General features: G+C 39.5%; 1 protein-coding gene across 8 annotated transcripts in view; it reads right to left on the minus strand.

Moving 5' to 3' along the window:
* The window catches only part of TRPM3 (transient receptor potential cation channel subfamily M member 3), a 488,292-nt gene that overhangs the window by 292,242 nt on the left and 182,502 nt on the right, over positions 1–13,548 (minus strand). For 2 of the 8 annotated variants that reach the window (XM_013194511.3, XM_048049691.2), the window contains exon 1: positions 1,625–2,235. The exons of 4 other annotated variants lie outside the window; for them this stretch is intronic. In XM_013194511.3, the coding sequence (XP_013049965.2) occupies positions 1,625–1,903 (279 nt within the window). In that variant the 5' untranslated portion in view covers positions 1,904–2,235. Of the gene's footprint in view, positions 1–1,624; positions 2,236–13,548 lie in introns of those variants that run through there. 2 more of the 8 variants (XM_013194512.3, XM_048049693.2) reach the window with 1 other exon arrangement.

A 13,548-nucleotide genomic window follows, 5' to 3' on the forward strand; every position in this document is an offset into this window, starting at 1 on the left:
CATGATGTTCACCCTTAAAACATGTGCAATGAAGAGAAACTATACACAGGGGGGCAACATTTTTCTGCCAAAAAATAAATGTTGCAGACTTTATGTTAATAAAATTCCCCATATATAAGTTCTCATTCCCCAGAAAAAAAAATTAAAAATAATATATAAAAAAATAAATATATATGTATTCCTAAATGTATCTGACTTGTCAAGTATGGTTATTTTAATGTGTGCTTCTGGTGCAGGGTGGGGTGGGGAGGTGGGGGTGGTAAGCTGGAGGGAAGCATTTTAAAGGGAATCATACTGCTTTCTGATTTGTTCTGTGTTACACTTCGGTTGTATTTTGATTTTCCAGCAATCTAAGTTTTGTCATCTATTCTTTGGAGCTGCTCACAAAGTACCTCCAGGAAGCCATACACCTTTCTTGGAAACAGCAATATTTTTCTGTGCTAGTCCGTTCCTCTCATGATGTGATAAATACTTGTTATAAGACACAGCATGGTCACTTGTGCACTACATAACCATACGTTCAATAATACTTGCACTATCATATACGGCACTACTATGCAAATATATTGCATTAGTAAGGAGTGACCTAGTTTCAGATCTATCCATACAAAATCAAGTGGTTACATCAAATGTTACATTCCAATACACTACGAGAGTAGCCATGTTTTACCTGGCTGCATATTAATTCCAAAGCCAAACTATCAAGATGAAAGAAATTATTAGTGGTACAAATCCAGCGTTTTAAAATATATCTATATTACAGGTACAGAAGCCAAAAGAAACCTAAACCTATTGTTTAAATTTTCATTGTATAACTCAATTATTAAGAAGTTCCAAGAACAAAGAAGACACATCAGCTTAATGTTACCTTTATTTTCCTCAAAAAGTTGATTCATGATATTTTGTATTCCATTACAAATTCCTCTAGATTAAAGGATTTAGTGGGATGTGGAGTAGTAGTGATATTTCATGTGCCAAAATTAGGATCCCTACATTGTCTATAACCCCCCAAAAATTCTCAAACAATAACCTTTTAGGAAAGCACCTTCAAAACTGTGCCACTTGGCTTAAACAAACAAAATCATTGTCGGAAAGTTTCACTGAACGCTGTCTGCACTATCAATCTTTGGCGGACCCTACTCCTAAATACAGCTTTCTACACATCACGGTAGTCTTTGTCCACTCACATACAGTTCCATTTACAAATTGGTCTGAGCGGCAATGGCTATTTCTTGGGGAGCAAATAACCCCAAAGAACGGACTGCAGAAGACTGCTCACAAAGGAACACACCTTAAAAAGGGACTCCTTCCCCTTCCCTAGAAGTTCATGGCTTGATCTTTTTAAGACAAGGCAAACGGAAACATGGATGATATCCATCATTACTTACTCCCTTTTCATCCCTCTCCCAAACCTTTTTCAAGGGACAAACATGCTGCGCAGGAGTACAGAAACGCAATTTCGGGATATTCAGGTAGTCGCAAGGGGTTGTAAAGGTAGCAGGGGAAGTAATTAATAGGAAAGTTGGGACTATTTCTGCATTAACTTTCCAGCAGCGGCGACGGCGGTCTTCCGGGCAGATGCTGGGCGGCGGGCACCGATTTTCAAAGCGGGATGTCACCGTACCTTAAGAAGCCTGACGGACGGGAGGAAGGCGGCATGGCACAGCTTCCGGATGGTCCAGTTGAGCGGCCGGGGAGCGTCGGTCTGATTCATGACCCCCCGCGGACCCCGCCGGGAGATGAGCCGCAGAGCTGGCAGCGCCCGCCCGCTGCCCGGCTTGGGGGCATCCCCCGGGCAGGGCGCGCCGGGCGCGGGCAGAGGGCTGGGCTGGGCTGGGCGAGCCGCTCCTCCGAGCCTCCTTAAGAGAGCAGCGGGCTCCTGCGTGGGAACAGCAGTGCTCATGCATACCAAATGCGGAGGGATGGAGGCGATCGGCCCGCCGCTCGGGGCAGGCTGCGCTGGCTGAGCGGAAAGGGGCAGCCCGCATAAAAAAGGAGGCTGCAGTGCGAGCTGCTGCTGCTGCTGCCGCTCCCGCTCCCGCTCTCTCCCTCCTGCCCTCCTCAGAGAGCAGCCGGGTTAGGCTCTCCCGGGCAAGCTCAGCCATCCGCCTCGCTCCTCCGCTTGCTTCCCTGGGCGAAAAGCAGAGCAGAAAGGAGAAAATTTAAATAAAACGAGCGGAGGGGTGCTTGCACTTTCTTCCCCAAAGCATTGCCAGGAGAGGGAAACCGGCATGAGGGGAGGGGCCAGCTATCAGACGGCAAAGATTGAGAAGGGAAAAAAATAATTCACTCTTGATTTACCGATATAATGGACTTAGAAAGCATAGTTTCATTGATCTTGCACAGTATTGGTGCACTACTGGCAAGTGACAGCATTTAGAAGCTGTGCTATGAGAGTATGAGTGCTAGCATGTACAAAAAAAAAAAAAAGAAACCTTCAGAATTCAGGTCAGGTCAGCTTAATAACTAAATTGATGTGCAGAATATTTCTTTTTAAAGACATGGAAACACATGGGGTTGTAATACTGAGGCACTTCAAACACAGTAAAGCACACCTTTGTTTGGGTGGTAACTGGCTTTCCCAGCTAATGAAGATATTAATGCTAGCTTCATCATGCTGCTAGCCAAATGCTACCTAAAGGAGAAATACTCTTACCCCCTCCCCCCCCCCCCTTTTTTTTTCTTGGTGGGGGGGGGGTGGGAAGGAGGGGGGAAAATTACATGAAGCAAGTATTACAACATCCTACAAAGCATTGGAAGCACTGCCAATATTTTATTTTGCAAGTAATAACCAATCTTTACTCAGATTATGAAGGAAAAAAACACTTCTCAAGAGAGTTTTAAACCTCTCATACCTCAGGTTAGAAAACATGAATTTAGTTTACTTGGCTAGATTTCACTGACCTGTAATTTTCATATACTATATTACTCCCCATTGTACATGTATTGTGTACGCTATTTATAATTTATTCTTATTATGGTGACAATGTTCATCAAACTGGCTGACATGAAACAATAATTCTGGTTCAATTTTTAGAGTTTGTTTAAGGACAAACAACTCTGGGGAGAATAGGTAAGATCAGTACGTCTGTTAATACTATCAGATCCTCCAAGGTAAATGGAGGATCCTAAAAATATTGAAATTACCCCAGTAGAAGAGGGTAAGGATTGATGTTTACAACCCAGTCTTCTCCTCCAGAGGAAGTCTAGCCCTTGTCCACAGATCAGTATTCTCCAAACCCAAGGGTATTAGAGTCCATGCAGAAGGAGCCCACGTGCATTGAACTGGAAGTGCAGTACGTTTATGCTTCTTTCAGCATACACATACCAGCCAGCTCCACCTCACTACACCCTCTCAAGAACTCTTTGAATGTTGCTGTTTGATCTCAGAGTCTTTTGCCCAGGAAAGAGCAGCCCAGAACACGGTGCAAGGCCGACTGTGTACCAGAGGAGATCTCTCACCCATTCCACCCCACTGTACTTCTCAAAACTACAAAACTTCAAATCTTGAGACATCCATGGAACAGAAAGGGTAGAACACCAGGAATCATTCCCTTCTGACAAAGCCTTTGCCAATGCAGATGTATTTCTGGTTATGACTGGACAGCTAGTTTAAGTTAGACATATTTAAGTGCATTCTCACTTGAGTTCCCTGAATCTATTTGTTTTATAAAAGGAGGAAAAAACATGCCATTGATAGTGAAATTGAACATGATAAGGTACATTATTTTCTAAAACTATTCTTCTAAGGCTCTTTTGCCTCCACTAAGGAAGAAAAATTAAGGAGGTAGACAAGAATATTCCTGACCTTAAATAGCATGCCCCTTCAAATGTATGCAACATGACAACTTTTCTCTGTTTGAAAGGAATTAATATTCAATGATTAAGCTTTGGGGGTTCACAAATCAGAAACAAGTACTCCCAACACTCCCAAAACTATGCCTTCCTCCCCCTGCCTCTTTCTCCCCTTCCCCTCCCCTTTGCCTCCCCCCCGCCCCCTCCCCCCCAGCCATGCTGATAACTTTCCTTTACCCTTGAAGATCAGTAAAGAGTTTCTTGGTAAGGACACCAGGCTGAACACTGCCTTGACCCTTTCACAACTGTTTTGCATTAGGTATCTGTCACAAACCAAAATGTTCCGTCTGTGCGCTAGGAAAAAAGAAGGTGAAGAAATCATAGCATGGCATTCTTTTCAGTGAGTACAGTAACAAATCTCTGAGGAGGCTAGAGAGTTGAAGACAATAAAGAAACATAACAGATAGCTTTAATAAACTAAAAATAGTGAGCCCGATGTATCTTAGCTTCCACAGAGATTCCTGTCTTTGAGATGGAGCTCTGCCATTGCCTTCTTATGCAAACAGTACCTTAGGGACAAGAGCTTTTATGCGCTGCAGTGCTTAATACACACCAACCTTCTTTCACAAGCCTATTTTCCATGGCCTTGTTGTGCTCTAATCATCTGTATTTGTAGAAAGCAAGTGAAAGAATGTTGACTTCTCTTGGTGACAGTTAGGAAGCACTGACAGACAGGACAGTAACTGACATGGGAGCTTCATTTCCACCACAAAGTCCCTGGGTGATTAGGATAGATCATTTAAGCCCTACTTGGCTTTAATTTCAATTCATTTTAACTTTAATGTACATGTCTTACCTACAAGGTATACTGCAGTCACTTTGAGGCTCTTAAGTGTAAATATGAAAAAAGCCAAGCAAGATTTCTTTGTCTTGGCAGCAGCCAACACAATTTTCAGTAAATGTTAGTGGTAAAGGGCTAGAAAGCAAAAGAAGAAAATTTTGAGCAGCTTATTTTAGGAGTTGTTGATGAAGTCTGGTTAAAAAGTATAGTGAAAAATGAGGGAGATGCTTTCCATTTGTTTTGTGGGGCTTTTTTATCACTTCAATGAAAAAGTTGGAGTTTGAAGCTCTTGTTCAAACTTGTTGGAGAAGTAAGTGCTCAGCTCAGCTCTTGTACAAGCTGAGGTCCATTTGGAGACAAAGGGATGCAGCAATCCCACTAGAGTCTGAATTTCTATTCGACTAGACCCAAAAGACAGAGCTGCCAGTTTCAGATTAAAACACTTCTTCCTTATAGCATGCTCACTGCACTATCAGTATTCACATCTAGTTCTTTGTGTCTTACAAGGGAGTGCCTTTGGTACCACAGAAAACAGAAGACAAATTCAATTGCTTTGTGCATTCGGAGGCATTTCTACTTAAAGTCATTGTTCATGAAAAGCATTTTAAGAGTGCCTCATTGTAGATTCCTATCATCTAACATAATAATACTGCTACAGTTAGAAAGCTCTGATACAGTAAACTTTAACACCTCTGGGAATGCTAGAGAATGAAAAATAGCTGAGGAGTATCCAAACCACTCTCGGCACACCAGTAGCATCCAACATTTTCAGCCTGAGAGCAAGCACTGGTAAAAAAGATGTTATGGACAACAAAATTTCTTAACCCAACCACTAGCCTACTTTTACGAGTCACTCAGCACAAGAAATGAAGCAGTCTTGCTTATGTACCTCAAGAGAAGCTGTTCTTGTTATTATCTGTACTTAAGAGTCCAGGAAAGTTTTTCTGTCCTGCTCAGTTAACAATTCCTTTACAAAATATGAGGTACAGCTTAGCTGGGGACAAACATCAGGTGTAGGCAGGTAAATTTTCCTGTGATACTACACATGATTTTCCTGTGTATACCAACAGACATAAGAAGAAACATACTTCTTCATAGTGCAGTTATGCAGACACTTTGTTAAGGCTTCCTTGCTCTCAGAGCATCTTTCCTGTTTCCCTGAGGGCTTGCACAGCCCAGCAGAGTAGCAAATATGGAAGAAAATAGAGCTACACTTGTGCCTTTTTGCTTGTAGCACTCATCATCGAAGTACTACAAAGGCAGTCTGGGGCAAAGGCGATAGTTCTTCATAACATACTTTGCTCAAGTGAGTTTATGTTTATGGAGGAAATGGCAGGATGGCAATAGAAGTATTTCAGAATCTTTGCAGGTCTGTAAATTAAACATTAATGAAGTGTACGACAATGAACAATAGTGTATATTTATAATATCAATAGTGCTTTTTTTTTGTTTTCCAACACATGCACATTTCAATTTATTTATTTTCATTGTGCATAATTTCTTGCAAAAATCATAGAATAGAAAAATGGATATATGTTAGAAAATTTGGATAAACTATACTTAATTTTATGCCCATCATTACATCTTAATGGGCACAGATGTTTTTGTACCTTAACTCAACCAATTAAGTAATTCATAAAATTTCCTCACTGCTTTCCATCTTTTCTATTCACAGCATGCCTGAGGTGATTTTTTTCTGCTGTTATCATTGCTGAGGCATTTCATACGTCTTCTGTCATATGCTTATATCCATTAGTCCTTCTCCTCCAGACACAGATAGTGTTAATGTAATGTTTATACACTTATTAAATGTTAATTAAATAATTTATCCTAGGTACAGGCAACTCTGTTTTGAGCACATCCATAAATGATACTGGATGTAGCTATAAATTACATCTTTAGGCAACTGGCTGAACAGCTAGAATAAAGGGTGTTCTTTCTGGTTTGTTATTCTTATACATGTGTGATGAAGCCAAAGATGATGAAACTGTTTATATGCCAATTCACTGATACATTAAGGTCACCTTTAACTGATCCACATGTGGCTTTTGCCTGGGAAAGTACCTGACTGAGCTACCACAAAAGATCTCAGGGACACTGTAGCACACATCCACTGCAGAGAAGCAGGGGAACTTGGGGCTATAAAACAGCAAGTAGTCTGAGCATTGCAGACATACCCAGTGCTCCTTACAGAGATGTTTATTTTCCCAGACACCCTGTTAGACTGCTTACAGCTCCAGAATGAGCAAGTGAAGGTGTAGATTCAGTCTCTGCAAGCAGAAATTGAAGTTTCAGCCAACACCACGCAAGCCATTCTCTGTGGTTTCACTTCTGTAGCTACTGGCAGAGAGTCTTGATGATTTGCACCATTTTAGCTTCAGTTGCTCTTTCAGTACTTAAAAATCTGCCTACCCTTTACTCTTGAATCTGTATCCAAGAACGGTATGTTTCACCACACATTCTTCTTTAATTGCAGCCTGCAGAGTTTATCTTTGAAAGGGATTAAAACACTTAGGCATGTAACACTCATTTTGGGACTAGAAATGTGCTTGGTTGATTTTTACTTAGAAACAAATGCTGTATTTTAAATTACAATATTTCTTATTTTAGATTGACTTTCAAGCGTAGGCAAGCTGTTAGTATTGCAACCTCTATAGCATACAACAGAAATTAGGCTGCTCAATTTACAGATTTCTGTTTATGCTAAAAGTTTCTCTCCATCTTAGCCATCATGTTCCAATCTGTACTGTTTAACTTTGTGTTATGGCTTTCCCAGATTTGACCTGTAACCTCATTTTCTCTATCATTTATAGCTCAGATACCAAGGTTGTTAAGCATATCAGTGAAATATTTCACTGTAGATAAATGGGAAACTTTTTCTAGTTTTGATTACCTTGTTAAATACAGAACAAATATGAAATTTCTTGGAAGGAAGCAATTTACCCTGCCCAATAAGCATTCCATCAAGAACCCAATATAGCAACCATCTTGCAATAAGACACTTCTCTTTGCTACAGACTGATACAGTATATGATGGGGCCTGTCTCACCTCTAAACTTAGTTCTTTAGAATGGTAAAATATGTTTGCATCCTTTCAACATGGTGGAGAATCACAAAAATTTCTAATACCTTCTGCTATGAAGCTATAAAGAACAAGAAAATCAAGCAATATTTTCCATGGGTATTGCATACCTGCAGGCACCCCACACACCAGCTTTACTTTTCTCCCAGAGGCAAAGACCTTACCCTACAGCAAATGCCATCTCTGGTGATAAAGCTTCCTGCAACTTCTTGGCTCATACTTGCAGGATTGAGCACATCTGATATTTCATTACTTGCCTGCTTTCTCGAAGATTCCTTTCCAACAAATCTTTATTGTCTTCAGTGTTCATCAATGAGGAGAGGTATTCCTCTACTGTCTTTAGCACTTCCTTCATCTGCTTAGCTAGCTGCCTAGCAGTATTCATATTGGTTTGCGGAGGTAATCTGGCCACCCAGTGCTTATGGCCAAGAGTGTCTGTGCATGGATGACTGAGTCACCAAAACTGAAAAGACCATACTTGAGCACCGACATGTCTGAGAGGAAACACTGCAGCAATAGAGGGCCCAGGACAGATGAACACAACAGACAGCACCACAGATGCATCTGCTGATCTGATTATCAAATAAATTGAACACAAACAGGTGTACTGCTATCAACTAATAGCAAACAGCTCTTGGTAAGCCCTAAAATAACTCTTATTACATAGAAGTTATTAAATAACTAACAGTATACTTGACATTTTATTAATTAGCAAATTAATCACAGAAATTCAGGGTCAATGGTCAGAAATGTCACTGTAAAATAAAGCTTGCTCAAGAGCTATAAGTATTTTTTTCCTCACACATTCTGAACAGCAATGTCTTCCATTAGGCTCAGGAAGATGACTGTCTTACAAGAGTTCTAATTCTCTACGTACCCCGTGCAAACGGTGTATTTCATTAAAAACAAAACAAAACAAAACAACAATAAAAAAAAGGAGCAGTGTAAGATTTAGATCTTTATGAAATTAAACAAAACGGGAATGACTGAAGCTCATCTAAGATGTGGAACAACAATATTATTCAAAATCACTTTTTTTTTTTTTTAAATAAATTGAAAAGACTCCTGTAGCCTGTTTTGAAATTGATGAAGGTCAATTTCAAAACTGACTTCCTTAATCAAATTTGTTTTTAGCATGGTATATGTTTGGTTTTGATTTATTCTTAAAGTCATATACGGATTCATATATTCTTTTTATACCCTGGGCTCACACATGTGGACAATTTTACACCTACATTTGCATTGAGACAATTGTAAGCACATGTGTAATTGGACAGCAGCAAATTCTACATGGTAAGATATGGGTGTTTACCACAATGTCTGTTGCATTTGTTATGTATTCAGTGGCACCCTTGGAAAAAAAGCAAAGACTTGGGCCTTCTAGACTGATGGCTGACCAAAGCTGTGGTAAAAATAGTTAATACCCTCCAAAGATGGTAATCTAGTTTTGTACCCAGGCACAACAGATGGGTGACACAGAAGGTGCCAGATGAGGGCAACAAAACAAAAAACAAAAGTGAAAAGCGCATCAGCTGTATCAAATAAGCTGTAGTCTTAGCTTCCACTTGCCTAACCAGAGCCTGGCCATGCAATGCCTGGTTTTGTAGGCATCAAGGCAGATGCCTGTAAAAATTAGAGAAATGGTATGCGCTGACTTACTTCCAGCCCTAACAGAAGATTCAGACTTATCAAGCACATATACTACCATTAAATGTGACAAATGTGTCTTAGTCAATTTTAGTGTGGTTTGATATTGCATATATATGATATATTTCTTGAAGTCTTATGACTGCAGATACCTGGGAAACTACTGAAAACAAGACAAAACAATACAAAACAAAAAGCAAAGCAAAGCAAACCAAACCAAACCCACACTAATTAGGAGGAAATATTTTCCAGTAATTGCTTTTAGGAAAGACAGAAGAAAAGAAAGGAAACAACAACAACAAAAACTCTGCTTGTCTTTCTTAGAACCTCTTTTGAACATCCCTTCCCTTCCCTTCCCTTCCCTTCCCTTCCCTTCCCTTCCCTTCCCTTCCCTTCCCTTCCCTTCCCTTCCCTTCCCTTCCCCCTTCCCTTCCCTTCCCTTCCCTTCCCTTCCCTTCCCTTCCCTTCCCTTCCCTTCCCTTCCCTTCCCTTCCCTTCCCTTCCCTTCCCTTCCCTTCCCTTCCCTTCCCTTCCCTTCCCTTCCCTTCCCTTCCCTTCCCTTCCCTTCCCTTCCCTTCCCTTCCCTTCCCTTCCCTTCCCTTCCCTTCCCTTCCCTTCCCTTCCCTTCCCTTCCCTTCCCTTCCCTTCCCTTCCCTTCCCTTCCCTTCCCTTCCCTTCCCTTCCCTTCCCTTCCCTTCCCTTCCCTTCCCTTCCCTTCCCTTCCCTTCCCTTCCCTTCCCTTCCCTTCCCTTCCCTTCCCTTCCCTTCCCTTCCCTTCTTTTTCAAAAAATGTTTCCTGCTCAGATATACACCATAGTTTAGTTTCTTCCTCGAACAAAAAGCACAGAATCAGGAAACAATCAAGGAACTCAATTCAGCAACTAAATTCAGATTGATAATTTTTTCCAATATCTGAAGTCTGTTTCACAGTTTACAGCTTAATTAAATCAGTCCATTTGAAAAATCATCATTCTTGAGGCCATATCTGGAGTACTGTATCCAGCTTGTGTACAAGAGAGGCATGGAGATGCTGGAGAGTCCAAGAGAGATCCAGAAAGATGGTAAAGAGCCTGGAGCTTCTCTCCTATAATGTAAGGCTGAGAGAGCTGGAATTGCTCAGCCTGGGTAAAAGAAGGCTCAGGGGGAATCTTGTCACTGATTATAAATACCTGAAGAGAGGGTCCAATGAAGACAGAGTCATGCTCTTGTCAGTGGTGCCCAGTGATAGAACACGAGGCAATAGGCACAAAATGGAACACAAGAGTTTCTGACTAAGCATCAGGAAACATTGTGCGGGTGACTGAGCACTGGCACAGATTGCCCAGAGAAGCCCTGTAGTCTCCATCCTTGGACATCTTCAAAAGCCACCTGGTTTTTGTTCCGGGTGTCCGTGCTTGAGGAGCGGAGTTGGACCAGGTGGCCTCCACAGGTCCCCTTACAAACTCAACCCTTCTGTGATTCTGTGATATTTCCAACATACCTGCCAAAACTATATAACCTCTTGGGGTGGTTTTTAAATATTTTTTGTGAACCCTTATACTACAACTCTTAAACCAGACAGCAGAACATAACTGGAATATAAAACTGCACTGCAGAATAAACTCTTACCTCCTTTGCAGAGCACAGCCACAGTACTATTCATGACAGACTAACTACTCTTTTATTTAAGCAGACAAGCTGCCCATGCTTTTCCACATCTATGAAGAGAATATACATAACTATTCAGACATTGCAACAGCAGAATCCACAGGAACAGGAAAATAGAGCAAAAGAAATGGGTAAAGGATAATTTTTTTTTTCTTGAAATTGCAACTGGACTCTGCAATAGCCTTTAAACATTCACTTTCTAACACTGCACTGTGCTTACGGACCCCCTATCACTGGAGCATAACTCAGCTTCTCAAGTCACTCATACCAACACCAGATTCCACTGGCAATATAGAAGTGCTGGAAGGCTTTTCTTGAAGAGCTTTTCTAGCATACCTAGTAAGTATTTGTCAGTTTTATGTCCTCATTACAGACCATCCTTTAACATCCAACAGACATAGCATACTAGTTATTTTCAAGGCAATCTGTAACTTGAATCACATGGTATCTACAATTCTACTAAGACTCCTTAGTATGAATCCTTATGAATCCTTATTAATAAGACCTTCAAATTGCAAGGAAAGACAGCATAAGTAAATTGTATTTTAGGCTCTTTATTTCCTTTCCAGTGGAACCTGAAATAAATTTGAGAGACAATAATTTCCTAATGTAGTGATCCCATGTTGTATTTTATCAAATAATGTTCGTAGTGTAAATTATGTGGCAGACTCAAGAAATGACAGATTCTCTCCAAGGTTGTGATTTTAGCCTCTCCTTCACATTTTTAGCACTTTCTCTAGGTCAGAAATTTTGGCTTTATGATTTATGTCTTACTCCCAGAAGGCAAACAGATTCTTTCTACTTCACTGATATGAGAATTTATGTCTCTATTGTGTCATATATGAAATATCTGTTACATTCATGACATGTCATGCATTATATTTCCCAGGCCCACATTATTTTTTCCGACTCTTAAAAAAGACTTTTTGATTCTTAACGGAACAGAGCATCTACAAACATGATTTACGTATCATTTTGCTATAGAAGTTAAACTAATTCAGAGGGGAAAAATCAAATTTGACTTTTGAAGCTGGACAAACATAAGCAAGTTAGGAATACTTGTGTGAAAAGCTTTCTGGAAAATAACAAGGAACATTTGTACAAATGTGTGCATGAGCGTCTTCAATACCTATTTTTCAAAATATAATTTGATATAAACTTCAAATAAGTCAACTTTTGAGGGTATATTTCAAAATTAATTGTGTAATTTTTCATATTTTTTTTTAGGTGCCCTACTATTCCTGTAAAGAGTACTGCACAAATTCTACATACAGTCTGATTTTCCACCACAGTTCATGCAATAAGCAGGAGATTAATATTATACAGTCTTGGAAGAAACATGATTTTCTAAAGAGCTGCTAATAGTTTGTTCCATATTCTATGAAAATGTTACATTTTTTGTCTTTAAGCGAGTTGTTTTGTTTTACTTGATGTCAAAACACACACAGTGTGAAAGCTCTTAACTAGAGAGCTTCTAAATATCTCGTTTCCTCTCTTTGCTTAGTATTTTATTAGTATACTTTTATTTTATTTCTATTAGTTATTCTCAATTTTTTTTTTCATCACAAATTTGTCAGTTTTTATCAGACTTATAACTTCTTGGTTTATAATCAATCATCAGTAACAGAAAATCATATATTTTGCTACTTTCACTACAGATATAGCAGAGAACTAGGAGCAAATGTGATACCAGAAGGTATCTGCTGACTTGAAAGTCCCATGAATTATTTAGCTTATCCAGCTACATGTTATAATTACTATATCCAGTTTAATTACTGGGAGAGAAAAATGCCGGCTGAAATATCTTCAGACATTTAAGCACTGATAGACCCTCTGCTAGATAAAAAATCTAAATGTTCTAACTGGTGATAATATACAAATACCATTTCAGGCATATTTAGTACAGAGGGGTCAAACAGGTGAGAGAAAAGCCCTGGGCTGTCATCAACCATTTTGACACCACATAAACCTTACTACTTAAAAATATTTTGAGATGATGAACAGGAAGTAAAATAAATGGTATTTAACTGCAATCAGAGTAACCAATAATGACCCTAGTTATACACTGCATCTTTTTTTGGAAAAAATCTACTTCTATGTACTAAAAATAAATTGTCAGACTCATAACATATTTATAAAGAAAGCCTTCTCATGTGTGTATCCATGACAACCTAGATTTATATTTTGAGCTCCACAAAGTTGTTTCAGCACAGCTTACATAAATTACTTTATAGAATATAACAAGAAAAGATGTTTTGCTACCTGAGGTATTTTATTTGGCAAAATATGTAACATTTCAACTATATTGAAGCATGCAGGAAACAAAAGCATTGTGTGGTGTTTTGAAACCAGTCTTGCCATAAAGTAAATATATATTTTTAATATGAAGAGAATGTAGAAGATCTCTAAGACAAAACACATTGGAAATTAAAAAATCCCTGAAGAGTTGGTAATTGAATATTAGTATGCCATAGTTGGGAAAGCAAAGAAACATAACAAAATGTGAAACATACATAGCCTGCAATAAATAAAATTC

Source organism: Anser cygnoides, chromosome Z (genome assembly GCF_040182565.1).
Source record: "Anser cygnoides isolate HZ-2024a breed goose chromosome Z, Taihu_goose_T2T_genome, whole genome shotgun sequence".
NCBI classification, from domain to species: Eukaryota; Metazoa; Chordata; class Aves; order Anseriformes; family Anatidae; genus Anser; species Anser cygnoides.